A 17,638-nucleotide genomic window follows, 5' to 3' on the forward strand; every position below is an offset into this window, starting at 1 on the left:
TCGGAACCGCTCGGGATTCTTTATTTGCGAACCGGGCAGCCTCGTCGGTTTATCACCAGTAATACCGTTATGTCCTGGCAGACATTGAAATATACGCATGTCCTTAAAATCAGGAACTTGGGTGAGTACTGCGGTACAGGGCAAATTGTACACATTGAGGGGCTGCCATAGAGTCGCAAAATATGACCTCCTTTGGAGGCAATACATATTGCGAGGTAGGACTTTTGTAGGACGTGTTTTATAGCAGCACGCAAGGGCAGAAAGCTCCGCTGTCATTGATGTCATTGTATGGCACAGCTTAAACTGAGGTTAGAGTATCCAGAATGATGGCGGTACCTGTTATGGACGAGACTGAACCATGTGTATATATGTGCATTCGGTGCCCATATGTCTCATTCAGTAATGACAGCATTGTCTATTTTTTAAAAATAAATCTTAGGTCTTGTAATCCTTCTACAGTATCCCCGGAATAGAAAGGCGCAACTGGAGCTGTTGCAGACACCAGTTGGAGATGAAGGTTTTGCTTCTGCTGGTGTATACCTTGGTGGAAGACAGGCTTGATGAGGGACGATAACCTCACAAAATGTAGCTCGAGCTCAATGTGAGAGCAAGAGGGCTAGGTAGTGATCAAAAACACGGGAAAGATTACAAAATGTGTGACCTGAGACAGTTATGTTGTGATTGGGATGATATCTGGCAAGCACAATGATTGTTGCAGAAGTTGAAGCACTTCGAAGAAATGCGAAGAACGTTCATGGTGCCTGGTCCTGTAAACTCTCCAATGAGCGAACATTGGACCTGCAGGTACTCGACAATACATTATAAGGAAGCTCTAGTTTAAGCCAATACTCGGCAATTAAATTTACAGCATTTTTATTGCAAGGTGTAATTCAAGTGATTAAATGTCGCACATTTCTTGCATCAAATATATCTCCCTGATCACGAGAATAAAATCCACAGGAGACTAAGAATGCATTGGACTATATTTGCCAGACACTCCCAAGTCATGAATTAACGGTTATCGATATATCCTTGAAAAGAAAATCCCGATAGCCTGCGAGTACTAACCTAGGGCTCCGGAACATCGGCGCTGACAATGAAACTTAAATGGAAAGTAAGGATGGCGAAACGAACGATGGTAAGGAAAATTAGAGGTGTGACGTTGAGACAAAGCGAGACAGCAGTGTTGGGTAAGGATCACATGTGAGTCGATGATAACACGCTAGATATTAAGAGAAAGAAGCTGAACTGGGAAAGTCGTGGTGTACGTAGAACAAAGAACCGATGGTGTTTTCAACTCCGATGAGAGAGAGAGAAATAGAGAAAAAAAGACGAGGAGGTTAGCCACGTTGCACCTGGTTTGCTACCCTACATTGGGGAAGGAAAATGAACGGAGGAAGGAAAGCGTTAACAAGTGATGTATGCGCACTCAAACAGTGGGTGGCTGAAGATTATACGGCGCAGATACCGCCATTATGAACCACAACCAACTCGCCCAAGCCTCTACTCTAATGGGCTTCAAAGTTCGCGGGTACTGGATTGATTCGGTTCACGCAGGAAGGAGATAACTCTAGACCGCTGTGAAGGGAATTTCGCGGACCTAATTAGGATGATGTTAATGAAAAGAAAACGAACTGACGAGCACCGAAGGGAAACCGTGTGCGTCCGTATCTTAAAGCTTATTGCCTCGTACCGTTGACAACATGGTATGCACCACGGCGCGGTATGCACGCAGCTGCTCAGCAGGACCGGTGGTGTTTGTACGCACAACGCTCGTGCCAGAAGCGGAAGGCGGAACACTGCCCCTGCTCAGCTGCAGAGCCGATTGAGCGCGGCGGTGCGTCCACTTGGCTTCGTCGTTTTTGCAACCAAATTCATTGCCGCGTCTCGCGTCTCTAAAAAACCTTCTAACTTTCCTTGCGCGGGCCGTTCATGCGCCGTCGATACCATATAACAGCTAGGCTATTAACGCCGAAGCTATTATTTATTAATAAAATAAACGAATTAACTTTTAAATTAGTGACATTGGAGGGAACGTTCTAATTGCAAAATGGAAGTCACGCAGCACTCAAAGCTTGCTGGAGGCCATGCGTCTTGCATCAGCCTCGCGAAATAAATCTGAAAATCCGTACCAAAATACATTGTTTGTTTCAGTTAATATTAGAGGTGCGCTAATATTGGAGACTTCGAATACGAATCTAATAATCCTTGCCATCCGATTTGTATTCGATCTGATAATTTACTATCCGAAATTGTCGAACATTCATTTCTGTTCGAATGTTGGGGACCCCCAACAACGGTTTGCGTTCTCGAGAGAGAGAGACCGAAGCGAGTGATGGCTGTTGTGAATGATCTTGCTGCATGCGAGCCGCTATTGTTGTGCAGAGGCATCAGTTCCTGAGCGAACGTTCAGAACAAATATGATTCGATTCTGGGGTTTTACGTGCCAAAATCACGATCCGATTCTGAGGTATGCCGCATAGTGGATCCGGATTAATTTCGATCACCTGCAGTTCTTTAACAGACATGCACCAATTGCAACATGTCCCTAAATGTTAATTATTTACAGCTTAATTAGTGAAATTTGGTTAATTCATATCCGCATTATCGATTGACAAACTAGTTTTGATGCCCGCCGCTGCTATACGCAGCTTGGTCAACAAAAATTATCACTTTATCTCGAACCCCCTACGTTTAATATTCTGAGGCTGTCGTAGCAGAAACACTTGGTAATTAGCAGCAACGATGTCGCCACGGTGTGTGAAAGCTTCTTGGAAGTAGCAACTTTGCACTTTTCCTCAAAACACCATTTAGAAGCCGTTCTTCGGGAGGAAAATGTTACTGAGACCTTACTTGCATAGGGTTCTGAGTCTTCGGACATTTTCTTCGGGCAAAAATGTGAAGGTGCTTTTCGGGGTTTCTTTTTTTTCCCGCAAACCTCCTTTACAACGCGATAAAATCACGGACTTTCCCGCCACTTTTGATATTATTCGCCTTTCAGCTTCCCCATATATCTTAAATGTAGCCTTGAGAGCATAGATAAAATGGGTAGCCACAGAAACGTTTTCATTTACAGTCGACATTTACACTAGCAGAAGTGTTTCACATCGTTCCAACTTACCGTAATATACGCATGCCTATTCACAAATGTTTGAATCAGCCATTGCGGCGTGCACTTTGTGGCTTACGGGGTGCAACATCGAGAACGCCCTTTAATCCTTCACGCTGAATACAGAAAAAACTAGTAGATGGTGCTCAGCACGTGAAAGGAAGGCTCAGTTTCATGCATACGTCCTCCAGAAAACTTATTAAACTTTAAAATAGAGTTCTACCTGAACTCAACCGCCATTTTGTTTGAAGGAAAGTTTTATGTGCAGAATGAAGGGATATGCATCGGTTCTTCAGTAGCTACTGTCCTTTTCGATATCTTTCTTTCTGTTGTAGGAGCCGATATCAGTAATAATCTTCATGATCCTCATGTATGGTGTCTATTTACAGATATGTTGATGATTTCTTGGTTATGTTGAAGGATGTCCCTGAGCACGAATTCGATTCTGCTGTTGAGAGAACCATGACTGTCTTCTCGAACCACAGCCAGGGTCTCAGGTTTACCAAGGAAGTTCCGAGCAGTTGTCAACTCCAGTTTTTGGATATCAGGCTAGTATTTCCAAAGAAAGGCATCTGCTAGATGTACAATCCGCGTTCTTTGAAAGGCCTGCTACCGTTTGAGTGCGCCCATTCCAAGATTGTAAAGCGTGCAATTGCTACCAATTCTCTGCAAACTGCTTTAACTAAGTCTTGTTTCCATTTGGTGTCAAGTAGGTTTAGCGCTCAAGTGCAACGACTACAACAGGCAGGCTTCCCGCTATATCTGATTTCAGCTGTCTGCGGAGCGATGCTCCAAAAACTCAAGCACCCGCCTCGTATCAGGGAGCCAGTTTCACGAAATTCTGTTGCGGTAATTCCGTACCTCAATAAGGTGTCGCACAACATTAAGAAAGTGGCGAGCAGGCATAATGTTCAGGTTGTCTTCTCGGCGCCTTGCAAGTTGTCTAAGCTTTGTGCCATGAACCGAGAGAAACGCCCGGCTTGTTCAATTCAGCATCAGAAGAAGTTCACTCAATGCAGAACACGTGTCGTGTACCAAATCCCCCTAAGCTGTGGTTGCAGCTATATCGGACAAACAGGTCGATGTTTCGATGAGCGTGCAGTTGAACATTGTCGTAATCTGCGCAACAATGAAGGGAGCTTCCTTGCAGAGCATTGCAGAGACTGCACTAATTGCAGCCCTCCGTTCAAAAAAAAATGTTGAAGTTTAGAAAAGACAGGTTGGAGCGGGAGATTATGGAAGCCTATTTTATCAAGAAAGAGAGAAACAAATGCGTCGGTAGGCCGTCCATTGTGCTTAGTGACAAGGAGACTATTATTTTAGAAGGCTACAGTTAGGCCTCATGTTTGAGTGATTTCATCTAGGTTTTTCCCGTCTATCTTCCTTTTATTTATTTAGCTTTTATTTTGTTGACAATTTTCTAGTGGCTCTTGCAGGTTTCGTCGCCTTTTTTCGTTTTGACGCAGACGCTGTTCTTTAGACCCTTTATCGCTCAACTGTACTGTCCATTTCATTGTTTGTCACATGGTTCATTTTTTGCGCGGTCACACGTTTTATCAATTTTATCAGAGAGTGACTATTACAGATTTTAGATTCGACGCAGACGCTGTTCTTAGACGCCCTTTCTCCATGTTTTTCCGTGTTATTCGTTGGTCATTATTCCCATAGCAGTGCGGGTTTTATCACTGACTGGTCCTTAGGCGTTCGAATGGTGTTATATGTTGGATAGTTTGATAGTGAAGCGTAGACGGTACTTGTTATGTCTCGTTTTTTCTCCCCGTTGGCTTGGTAATGACTGTGCTCGATGAATTGCTTCCCGCGCTGCTCCACGTGTGGTTCTTGTTTGCTGATTTGATCTTTTGTACCAGATATGATTCCTGAGTGGTCGATGGTTTGCTGTATTTTACTTCTAATGTTTCGTGTGTGATTCGGCTTGGTTGACCTACATAAGGCAGGCTTGTTGCGGAAATAAACTTAGTTGTGAGTGGCGGCGGTCCTGTAGTTTGTGTTCTTCTTCAGTACTGGTCTATTGCGCCTTGCTCTTTACTCATTCAAGCATGAACCAACTAGCCCAAGCAAGAGTTTTACCAGAAAACTAGAGACTCAATGATTTCTTCAGTAACATATTCTGAAAACTCCCTTTACAGCAAGGTAGCGTCCTACCCCCAGTGCTACAACGGCAGAAAACAACTGCTCAAACAAGTCAAACGTGCAGTTCCTCCTTCATGTCTGATTTCACGGTCTCAGCGCGGCACCAGAATAACTCGCTGGTGTGCTACAGAACGCGAAGAATGCTTCGCCACCATGGTGCACTTCCACTTTCCTGCACCAGTAACAGTATTCGCTATAGATGTGAATGACTTCGCCGCTCTTCTTGTCTACGATGTCGAGCGTGCAGTCGGCGTCGGCGACAAAGTATACAAAGCAAATGCGTCACTCCATCGCCTTGGCCACGCCTACATGCATCGGCAAGGAGGCGGTACACGTCACGTCATGCTAAAGGGCGGTCTGAGGTTCTGGTTCCTTAATTATTGTGAGCACTTCGTACGATTTTTTTGTAGGAACCTTAGCTTGATAAGCTGGTTGTGCGAGGCGTTTTTTGTCCAGACAATTGTCTCCACCTTTTCCCTCTTTCCCACAACTGTCGTCAAAGCATGGACTCGTGATCGCAGCCGGGTAACCGAAATTCAAAGTTTTTCGGATGAAACTGAATCGCCCATGTTTTTTTTTTTCACCGGCGAGTGTTTTCGAACTTCATCGAATTGATCCGAAAACGCTGAACGCTAAGCATAAGGTACCATCGTCACGTTATCGTAGTGGTTGTTAGCGAAACTTCTTTGTCGAGTGCATTCGTTGCAGTCTGCTGAGGATGTGGCGTACCGTAGCGAGTAAAAAGTGTGTTTCACGTTAGCCTGTGACCGGACCCATGTGAAGCTTCCACAGTGACCCTATACTTAGCGCGATATCTCTTCGCCGTATCCACTTTCCCAAGTAGCCCTCGATCAATATTTAAATACATAACCCTCTCTATCTTTCTCTCTATCTCTCTGAAGCGTGCTGTATCCGTGTCAAACATCTTCACTGCGTAAAAAATATTCCCCGGCTTTGGAGACGCTCTTACCGACAGCGAGCACCGTTTTCGTATGCGTGTGTCGTCAGCTGTGCCTATGAACACGTATATAAAAGTAAAAAAAAAGGAGCAATAAAGCGATAAAGCATCTTTAATTTGCTGATAAAAGCATCTGCTTGTACTTTGCTTTATTAAAAACGTGCGATGCAAGTTCCCTAAGAAATGAGCTTGTAGCGCTGCTAGGGCACAAAGCTGGGCCTCATTTTGTTTTACGAATGCGAAATGTTGTGTGATACGTAGTATCGTCATCATGTGCCAATCAGAACGTACGGCTGAGGCCACATGTAACTGGGAAGTGCTTGGCGTCGTCGGTAACTTACGTACTCTCCCTGCGATCGCATGCCCTGGTAAAGGATGTACATTTACGTTAATTGAACTACTGTATTTATACGTGCGCATTGCTGTGAAAGAGGGCTATTTATTCCATGAAAGAAAACAATTAAAAAGTTCACAGCACAGAAGACGCTGTAAAAATATCTAACGTCACGGGCAGCTAGTGCTGAAATTTCAAGCTAGCGTCGCCATCCGTATGTCGCCTTTACTTTCTTTCTGGCGTACCAAGCATCAGCTCACGGTGAGACATATCTGTTTAGGATTCTGGAAGCGTAAACTATCAATCTTACTTAGCAGAACGCCACATGTAACGCATACATAGTGTTGTTGCCGTAGTGTTTCAGGGCGGCTTATCATGCAAGCTGTAAATTGAGCTCGTAGAAAATATAGTCGTTTTATTAATGAATTTTGATTAGTTCGGTTGTGGGGTTCTCTTTAATGCGTAAGAATTCCTTGGCGAGTACACCACCAAAATCTCTTCGTCCCATGACGCCTTAAATATGCAATATAGATGCATAATTGGTGAAGTTAACACATGTAATCGTTATAGTAGTGTAATGGTAGATGAATGGTAGCGTTAAAAAGAAGCAAAAGATAAATAAATAGGAATATGGTTACGTCGCTGTCGCCGCGTCAGTGTCGTAATAAAAAAAGGAAAAAAAAGAAAACAAAGAGGAAAGCTGCGCTGTCGAGGAAGAAAAACGCTTGTGACAGCGTTTCGACTCAGTTGATACCATATATGTGCAAAATAAATGCATAATTGGCCTAGGAAACTCATGTAATTGTTATAATAGTGTAATAGCAGATGATTGGTAGCGATGGGTATACATGCATAAGCTAGGTAAATAAGCAACTAATTAACTAAATTATGGGGTTTTACGTGCCGAAACCACGATCCGATTGTGAGGCACCGTACCGGAGGGGGGGGGGGGGAGGGGGGACTCCGGATTAATTTTGACCACCTGGGTTTCTTTAACGTGCACCTAAATCTAAATACACGGGTGTTTTCGCCCCCATAGAAATGCGGCCGCCGTGGCCGGTATTCAATCCCGCGACTTCTTGCTTAGCAGCCCAACACCATAGCCACTATGGCAAATAGCCACGGCGGGTGCAAATAAGTAAGCAAAAGCGAAGTAGCAGCCGAGTAAAAGAATGCCCACACATAGTAGACAATTGTCGGAATTTCTGTAGCATTTCTTGGTTTCTTTCCTTTCTTCAATCTTTCGCGAAGTCACTAAACAAAAAGTACACCAACGAGCGAAAGTATGGAGACCATGGTAATCAGCAAAAAATAAAAATTTCTTCTAGCGCAGCTCCTCAATTAACGTGGGATTACTTCAATGCATTGCATCGATCGAGCACGCGCAAGCAGGCAGTATCACTTTATTTCAGACAGAATATACCGAGGAAGAGGGAAAAAAAAAGCGGCAACATTGGTCGGCAAACATTCGTTCGCGAGTGCAGATGTTTTTCCAAGCGCCCAGCTGGTTTCATTTGTATTCTAACCGTTCAAGAATAACAGTTCCGGCTTCGGCCGTCGAGTGAGCGCTCCTCTCACATCTTGTTTTTGTCCTTGCGTCGTCACTGTGGCGCAGCAGAGCGCAAACAAACAAATGAGCGAATAAACGAAGGGACAAAGCTGTGACGACAGCCCAGCGCGCTCTTGTTTTTCCGCGTTCCTGTGGCCGCCAAAATATCTATTCCGATCGACTCGCAGGATTCGTGGACACACTGCTGTCGTGGAAGGCGTTCGTGCCCCTGAGCAAGATGACCTTCATGGTTTACCTGCTGCACCCGCCGCTGATGTTCATGTACGCGGCGCACACCATGAACGCCATCTACGTCACCCAATTTATGGTGGTGCGTAAATCAAGGCTGCGCTCGCCGCAGTATGCACGCTTTAACATATGCTCTTTGAGTGTGGGTCGCTCGGCCCTGGCATTTCCCGGAATCGGTCTTCAGGAATGATTAAACCCCACGATCACATCCCTCAAGTCCTGGCTGTGCAGTAAGCCCGTGATAGAGCTAGGAGGCTTAACCTCCCCGTTCCAACATGGGAATAGCCAGGCAGGTGGCAACACCTTGTACAGGACGTGGATAAAGTTTTTTTCCTCCTCCTCCGTCGCAAGACGCGTGGTCGCGGCAGCGCCTCAAGCGCCTATACCTTTCTTTTTTGTTAATTTGCCGCCGTCTTACTACGCTGTCCCCATAAGCCTCTTACCGCCACGCTCGTGCTTCGTTGGCCGTACTCTTAAGGCAATACCGACAGACGTTTTCCAAGTTGTAGAAACTCTATCAAGTGCTTCTCGCATGGAAAAAAAGGAAGATACTTGGCAAGTATGAAAGTTGGGTAACACTCATAAGATATATTAATTTGATAGTAAAGTAGGCCAAAAGACGCCGAATTTGAAGTCATCGACATTATCGTGACGTCGTGACACGCAGCAAAATTCGCTGACGCAAGAATGGGAGGTCGGCGGGTCGGTGCCCTGATCACGTGCAGCACATCGCACAATGTTAACACAGGGTACCTAGCCGCTATACCGAGAGACTGTGGCATTATGCGGTGGTGTCTGCCAACAGGGAACGTGTTAACGTTGGGCAACAATAAGGCTAGGTACGATGATGTGGCTCGTAAAAAATAAACGAGTGATCTGCGCGCGTTTCTTGAAGCTACGATTGCGTGTGGCATACCCGGTATTAGCAGGAACGGGTCTAGCCAGTGTTTCATGATGTCATGGTGGATCCACCTACTTTGTGTGAAAACCGAAACTGGGCCCGAATTCGTAAAAAGTTTCAAGACGAAGTGTTCGGAAGGGTTCGGGAGTAATAAGCAAAAGGAGCTCTACGCCTGTTGTTTGCCTTTTACTCAGACGCCGAGTTGATGAACATTTGGGTTAAAACCCATGTTCATATAGGGAACAAGAAGAAAGGAAACCGAGGGCCCAGTGTTTATTAGCCATATCATGAGAAGCCAACAAACAAAAACACCGAGGACAGCATAGAGGGAATTACATGTACGTACTTATTAATTCAATTAAGGAAATGATACATCAATGGAAATCAAAGTGGATGACAAAACAACTGGCCGCAGGTGGGGCACGAACCCACGTCTTCGCATTACGCGGACAGCAATATGTGGTTGGTGGGTTCGTGCCCCTAGTGCGGCGATTTGTTTTTTCATCCACTTTCATTTCCATTAATTTATCATTTCTTTAATTGGAATAAAGAAGCCCATACAATTTCCGCTATGCTACCCTTGGTGTCTTTGTTGGCTTCTCATGATATGGCTAATAAAAATAGGGTCTCCGTTTCCTTTCTTCTCATTCATTAGATAGCGAGACCTCGGATTCGGCAGCATTGATGCCTTCAGGTAGCATGTGTGGATTTATTAACTAGTTGCCTTCACCCAAAAGAATCACTTATACGTGGCGCCTGCAAAAAAAAGAAAGAAGAAGAAAAGGATGTTACACATGCGCCGTCAAGGCCGTGATACTCCCAGGTTTAGATCTAGCAGATAAACATTAATACTCCAGGAAGTGGACGGGAAAGCGGCGCCGCGTTAGCTCAGTTGTTAAGAGCATCGCACGCGTAATGCGAAGACGTGTGTTCGTGCCCTAAGTGCGTCCAGTTGCTTTTCATCCACTTTCATTTCCATTCATTTATCATTTCTTTAATTGAATAAAGAAGCACATAATTTCCCCTATGCTATCCTTGATGTCTGTTTGCTGGCTTCATGTGTTAATATAATGTAAGATACGCTCAGACGGAACAATGGCCGGCCAAGTACGCCAGGCTGACCCCACCTGTTGTAACACCACATTCTTACGATAAAATTGTTCGTAAGAGAAGATTCCAGCATATCGTTACGTTTGGGATGTTATTACCGAAGGTGGCCGGACAATAAAAAGTAAGCACTTACGAACAATAATATTTGTGGATTTGGCGACTGGCTCGCAGAAACAAGTGTTAAACTAAGTTATTGAGCGCTCTTTGACGCTTGCCAGTATTTATTTCTGCTGTATAGAGAGTTTGGACCCTTATATACCGAAAAAAATATAAAAGGAAAAGATACCATTACAGTGCTCCTTTAAGAGTGCGTGTGCTGAGTGTCCACGCGGGCCAATTCTTTTTTCACGCATTCTTTATCAGTCACTGAAAACGCGACAAATTTTCCCCGCTGAGGTATTCGAAGTTTCAATGAAATGTGAGCTTCGCGGTGTATGTTCTCTTACGAAAATTAAAGCAGCTTCATCCGATACGTCAAAGTCAGTACGCACGCTGTGGCCTCCGACAGGCGTAGCGGAGTTTTAAGGGATCTGCTAGCTGTGCATCGCCAATCCTTGAGGCCATGCATCTGAGCTGCTTTTTCTACGTCAGCCTATAGATGGTGCAAGGTGCTCAAACGGCCCGAAGCCGCTGGAATTCCGTGGAACAGAACGAACAAACAGGGCAGCCTTGAAGCAAAGAAAGTGCTATTTTCTCTGAGGCATCTGTGATATTATTTTGTTTTCCTGCATGAGAGAATTTCTTCGATTCTCTGCATGGCCGGTGGAAGCTTAAATATTAAGGCCAGGCTGCACGTGTAGTATATCAAAGTGGCTTCGATTAGCTGTTGGCTATTGTTTACTCTGGCTCACAGATGTCACGTGCGATCTACAATACATGATGTATAACAAAACTACATAAGATTGGCTGGCGTGATAAACGCAATATCTAATGCGTTAAGTTTTGTGAGAACGCAAATTTATAGCGCGGAACATTCGAGAGTATGGGTTTACAGGAAAATTGTCGTCACAAAACGGGCTTCGAGTAACAGCTACAGCTCGCTTCAAGTAACAATACTCTCAAGTTAAGGTAATGACAACGCAGAAACGCGGTGATGTGAAAACCTGCCTCGTTCTTTCACTGTGCCGCTTTCGTCTTAATCTGTGCTCGTCCTTATTTAGTTCGGTATTATGCTTGAAAGGCACTTCCAAGGAAAATCCTTAAAAACCGAACCCACAACCTTCGCATTTTACGTGCGATGCTGTATCAATTGAGCTACCGCGGCGCCGTTTTCCCATCCACTTTCTTTGGTATTTGTGTGTCCTAGTAGAACCCTGGGAGTGTTAGCCAGCGTCACCACTCACAGACCTTGGCGGCGGACGTGGAACGTCCTTTTTGCCGCAGGCGTCACGAGAACGTGATCTTTTTGGGTGAAGGCAACGGGTCAATAAACCCACATATGCTACCTCAAGGCACCAATGTTGCCGGATTCGAGACCCTCGTTACGGAATAAACGAGAAGAAAGGGGGTTAACCGAGGGACCCGATTTTTTTAATAGTCATATCATAAGAAGCCAACAAACACTGACAGTGTTTGTTGGCTTCTTATGATATGACTATGAAAAGAAAATCGGGCCCTTCGGTTAAACCCGTTTCTTCTCGTTTACTTCCAAGGACAATTTCCGTAGGTGCTTTCTTTTCTTTTTTGTTCCTTGCACTTTCAATAGAAGTGATATATTCCTTATAGAGAAGGCATAGTATGCACGCGATTGAAACTCATATACGTATAAATCATCTAAGCAATCAAGCGTGATTGATTGATTGATTGATTGATTGATTGATTGATTGATTGATTGATTGATTGATTGATTGATTGATTGATTGATTGATTGATTGATTGATTGATTGTAGTATTGCAAATGCCGGCAACAAATATTTCGCCCGACATCTCCGCAACTTTCAAATTGATGTTCGCAACTTTCAAATTGATGTTTGAATGAATGGAACGACAAGCAGTTCGCTATCAATCACGGCGCAGCAATTTTCAGCAAATAAAACGAAAACCAGAAATGGCACTAAAAAGAGAAACAGCGTTCTCCACATAGTCAGTAATAGAAAATCCGGACATGTTCTTACGACTTCCTACTGCCGCGCATGGAGTCTAAACAAGACATTAAAAATTATAAGTTTAATGAATATGTGTCACTTCAACAAGATCTTGAGATGAAATAATAGGTACGTTCTTTATCAAAAAATGCCCCGAACACATTAATAATTGTAGTCGCACGTAAACCACGAGAAATTGTGTCTAATTATTAAGAAAAATATAATAATGACTACATTGTTTCGCACATAACGAGAATAGAGCGCAGAGCAAACTTGTGGTTTCCCCCCTTCCCCCTTAAAAAATAAAGCCAATCTTTGCGGAAGCGCCGCTCCACTAATTTACAATGACTTCTTGCAGAAAAGAAAACGCCCACGAACACATTATGGAGTTGTTGACATCATGCAGCTGCTTGCGCGTTTTCAAAATACAGCTAGAGCTTTGATGCTTGAATTCCGGCAAGAAATATAGTTTCCTAAGATAATATTAGCGACGCAAAAGTGACAGCCTGTCAACTTGCCGAGTGCCCCATGTTTGCAGCCGTCATACGAAAGCACCGGGACCAGCTTCGAGCAATCAACTCATCCCTCGATGAAGGCCGACAGCGTTTTGCGAGCGCTGTTACCCCTTTGCTGCGGAATCTGGCACTCTCCGCATGCCGTAATCGTGCAGGGAAGCGTTTATTGATCGCTGGCCCTGTCGATGTCTCCCGTTTTCCCGACCCCGTTGCTACAAGTCGGTCGACGAGGCCATCCAGATTTCAGTAATGCTTTATCCCCATCAATAAGTCAAAGGTCTGAAACTCGTGCCTTACGCGTAATAGAGCGCCAGCATCGTACACATAACTCGATTTCTGCATGCCGCACTGTGCCTTGTTTAGGAGAGACAGGAGAGCTATCTATATAAGCCGCATATATACGTATGTAAGCCGCATAGGCAAGTTTTGTGCGCTCGGGTGAGCCATGCACGCAGGAGCAAAACGTGCAATCGAGAGACGAAAGTTTCGCAGAACCCACTACTGTCATGAGTGTGTACTTATTGCAGCCTAGCAATATAAAAACTATAAACAGTGACGAAAAGTCCTCTTTATATATAGGGTGCTTTATTTTATTCCCAACAATTTGTTGACCAATCGCTTATGGCAGATAGCGCAATTTTGCTCCTCGAGTTGAATTACTCGAAAGGTGGGCATTACTTGCATAGAAATCGAAATGCATAAAAGACCAATTAAGCAAGGTTTAGTAAATAAATTTTAACTATAGACACTTTGGGGCACATATTGAAATTTACGAAGTGGAGCTGGTAAGTGCGCAAGGCATATCCTCTTGGCAGAAATTCTGAGGCTGACACAAGTTTCGTCAAATGTGCTCCAATACCCGACGAAGGCGTTGCAGTTAAATTTCTCCTTCACTACTTAAGAAGACGTTTTGTTATAAAAGTACGTAGCACGTGCAACAGTGAATATTGCCGAAACTCTTGACGATGCTTATTCCAATACTGGCGTTAACTTTAAAGTTCGTTCCAAGTGTGCGTGCCTTGACAACTTACCGACTTAAATTAGTCGTAAATTGCAATACACACCATAATATGACTAGTTTGAAGACAATAAGTGCAATTTCGTTAATTAGTCATTTGCGCATATCCATTTCTCGAGCAAATAATGTTCGCCTATTTGGATAATCAAGCTCAAAGAGCAGGACTGTGCTACCTGCAAACAAGAGATTTTTTAAAAATTCCGCTAAGGCTACAGTGAAACACCCGGCATATCTGTACATGTTTACAAGTTCATGGACAGCCCTCTACCTTGATGAAAAAGACGCTCTTCTTAAGAACCTACAGAAGTAGGTCTTTCCACATGCGTGCCTGCAACACCTTGTGTTTCCGTAAGGGTTCATTATAGTCCGCAAGGAAGCTTCGTGTCTTTTTCTTGCATTCATTAGAGAGACTGGTTTCATGGACGTTTTGATGGACGATTTAGCCTGGCCTTAATCGCCAGGCTAAATCAACGCCTGGCTAAAGCCGCCTGTTTTTTCTACACCACCACCTCTCGGGTGGGATCGTTTCCAGGCTCCGCGCTCTGAAATCACGACGAAAGGCACACACGGTGACAGTTTCGATAGAAGACCACGTTTATAGGTCGATGCCGGTCGAAGTAGCGGGCTAGAAAAGAACGCTCTCATAGCGGTCTCGTCTCCATTTCCGTGCCTAAAACGCAGGTCTACGTCTACTTTGCGCACCTGCTGGCCTGCTACATGGCGGCCTTCGTGGGCTGCGTCACCTGCGAGACGCCGTTCATCAACGTCGAGAAGATCCTGTTCAAGGCGCTGAACGACTATCGCAACAGCCGCAAAGCGGAGGCCAGCTCTGCGCGCACGGCGCGGTTGCAGCCCGCCAGGACCACCGGCGGTGCCACCGCAGCGATCGACGGTTGGGCGCACGCCGTCCCCGAGTCCGCAGCAGCGGCGACGGTCAGCCGCTCTGTCGCCGCCGGATCGGAATGTGCGCGCGGCGACAGCTGCAGGCTGTAGTCGCGCGCCGCCCAAGATGCGGCCAGAAGACGTGCTTTGTCGTCGTTACTGCCTGGACAGCTGTGCGATATTCACGCTGCCCAAGCGCCCACCGGCCATGGCACATCAGGGATACGGGTAGGGCTTACAGCCCAAGGTGCAGGACCTTGTGCGCATGCTACTGCGGGAAGCACTCGTACAAGGACCATCATGGCCCACATTTTAGCAAAAAAAAAAAAAACACCCTGCGAACGCAAGTGCTTTCTGCGCTTAATCACAGCGCATGCTATACTACCGTTATTCATCAGAATACATGTTGTTTAATGACTTGGTTCGTATTGGCAAGAAATCGCGAAATATTAACTTTAGGAACTGCCAGGGTAGAGAGAAGAGGTGGGAGTCAATTATAAGTTGTTTTATGCCAACATAAACCGCTGTCTTCTTGGCGAGTTGCGTCCGCTTTTCCGTATTGGGTATGTTTCTAGCCTCGTTCGTGGGCCGATGCCAGAGATAGTGCAGTCTAAAAATGTGGGACGATATGTGCTCCTGGGACCAGTGAATGCCGTGATGTTCCGGATATATATATATATATATATATATTCCAATGGCTGGATTCGAACACCGGACTTCTAGCCCAGAAAAAGCTCAATACATGTACAATGCATGACTCATAATCAGATCGTAGATTTAGCATGTAAAACTCCAGAAATTAGTTGTAATTAATTAATACGTCATCATACGTCCAAGTGTAGGCTGATACCGAAGATAATGCAGCCTAAAGGTGGGCCGATCCTGAAGATAGTGCGGTGTAAAAGTGTGTGCCGATACCAGGTAACTGAAAGCAGTCCGACACTCGTCTTACTATACTCTCACGTGAGATGTGACATGATAGAGTGCCGTGCGCTGTGACTCCACACTATTCTCACCCCCAACTCTCTCAGGCATTGTCTTTCATCGACTTGAACTGGATGTTGAATCACCTTGCAACTTTTAAGTTACAATTCTCCATTAGCAAGCCCTGGTATTTGTGTCTTCATTTGCTTCTCAACCCTCTGTCCTTTACTCACATCGTTACCTCATCCTGCCACGAAGAATAATAGCACCTGACGTGGGACTCCCCTTTCGTCTTTGTCAAACATTCCGCTTCCAAGCTTATTCCCTTGCATGTTAAGGTTGCTAAGCTATGGTTCATTCTGGTGCGTCTATTGAGTCATCGTGAACTTAGTTACGAAAGGACTAACGCCGAATGCGTAATTGTATAAAAAAGTTCACGTTAAGTGATATTTGTCAAGAGGCCTATGCGCCGCTTTGGCGACACCGGTAAACAGCTGCCCGTGTGCTCACTGCTGTACATACCACTTTCAACATATGTGTTGTGACTGCATGTGAAAGTGTGACTTGTGAAACTGCCGTGTATGAATGCAGACGAAGCTGGCTTGAACAAAGTCGGCCATTCATTTGTGGGGCACAGTGAGGGCTTCGTGATGAAACCCCGTACGGCGGGTTCACGCGACACCTGCGTACGAGTTGCCATTGACTCGTGGTTCTCCCGCGCGAACAGCACGACTGCAGAACACCGGTCCCTGGGTGCCCACGCTAGACAGTGGTTCAGGGCCGCCGCACAGAAGCCGCTAGGACGCAGACGATTGCGTCGCGCAGCTTACACAAGTCGTGCGCTTTGCTGACAGAAATTTTTTCTGAAGTCCCCAGGTTGGCCGACGGGCATTCAACTAGCCCTTTGGAGTTGCCACGTTGTGCATGTATAAACTATGCCTGAACGCACACGAGAACATCCTGCTACGTTTTCCACGTTATCATCGTTTAAAAATCAGCGGAAACGACAACACAACACGATAATGCCAAGAGCGACGAGAGTACGAAAAATCCACCTTGGAGGTGATCATATTTGATTTTTAGAGAATGAGAATTTATCATATAAGGCGTGTAAGAACAGCAGTGGAATGGTTGAATGATTTCTTTGTAGGTTTGTTTTCTACGTGCACTTACTTATCTAAACATATAGAGATGAAACTTCACATGCATGTCGGTGCCAGTGCAACGCGACACAATTTAACTCGACTTGTCGCCCCCAAAAGGACGGTTTCGTGCTCACCAAGTGCCCTAATAAAGCCAGCCTGATGCACAGCGCTTCGGTCGCATTGCGTCTAGACACCCGTATTAAGCATCGCTATCTGGCGCACGAATAATGGGCGTTGTTGTGTAATTTCAAGGCTACTTTCTGTAGTTCGCGTAAGCGATCTACTTAAATCACGACGCACATTCGAAATGTTTGTAGCGCACGAGAGTTCCTGCTTCCCTGAGAGGAATGATTTTACCTTCTCGTGAAAGGCGAGTCACAAATTAACAAAACATTGAAATTGAGCTAGAGAACAAGCGTGGGGATGAAGCGTGAGCATATATTCAAATCAAATAGTTCTATTTTGCACTGTAAATATAGATGACACATATCTTATATAGCAAAAAGAGGCCCCAAGGTCAAGGGTTGATACGAAAACCTTCTGTTTTGATTCTATCAAAAGAGAAAGTCAATGCAATTTCAGTGGTTAAATATTACGCAAGCTTTTTCCCATTAAAGTAAACAGTTTAGCAGTTGCATATACTCAACAAAGCACGGAGTTAGTCTTTAGATATGTTCATGTTTTTTTTAACATTGGATAGTAATTCCAG

The 17,638-nt window shown here is 44.9% G+C and overlaps 1 protein-coding gene across 1 annotated transcript in view; it reads left to right on the forward strand.

The window, feature by feature from the left end:
- Positions 1-15,107, forward strand: part of LOC142578668 (nose resistant to fluoxetine protein 6-like) — a 96,566-nt gene extending 81,459 nt beyond the window's left edge. The window contains exons 11-12 of the mRNA XM_075688159.1: positions 8,290-8,432; positions 14,660-15,107. Of these exons, the coding sequence (XP_075544274.1) occupies positions 8,290-8,432; positions 14,660-14,971 (455 nt within the window). The 3' untranslated portion in view covers positions 14,972-15,107. The remainder of the gene's footprint in view (positions 1-8,289; positions 8,433-14,659) is intronic.
- Positions 15,108-17,638: the final 2,531 nt, after the last annotated feature.

The sequence above is a fragment of the Dermacentor variabilis genome, chromosome 1 (assembly GCF_050947875.1).
Source record: "Dermacentor variabilis isolate Ectoservices chromosome 1, ASM5094787v1, whole genome shotgun sequence".
NCBI lineage: Eukaryota > Metazoa > Arthropoda > Arachnida > Ixodida > Ixodidae > Dermacentor > Dermacentor variabilis.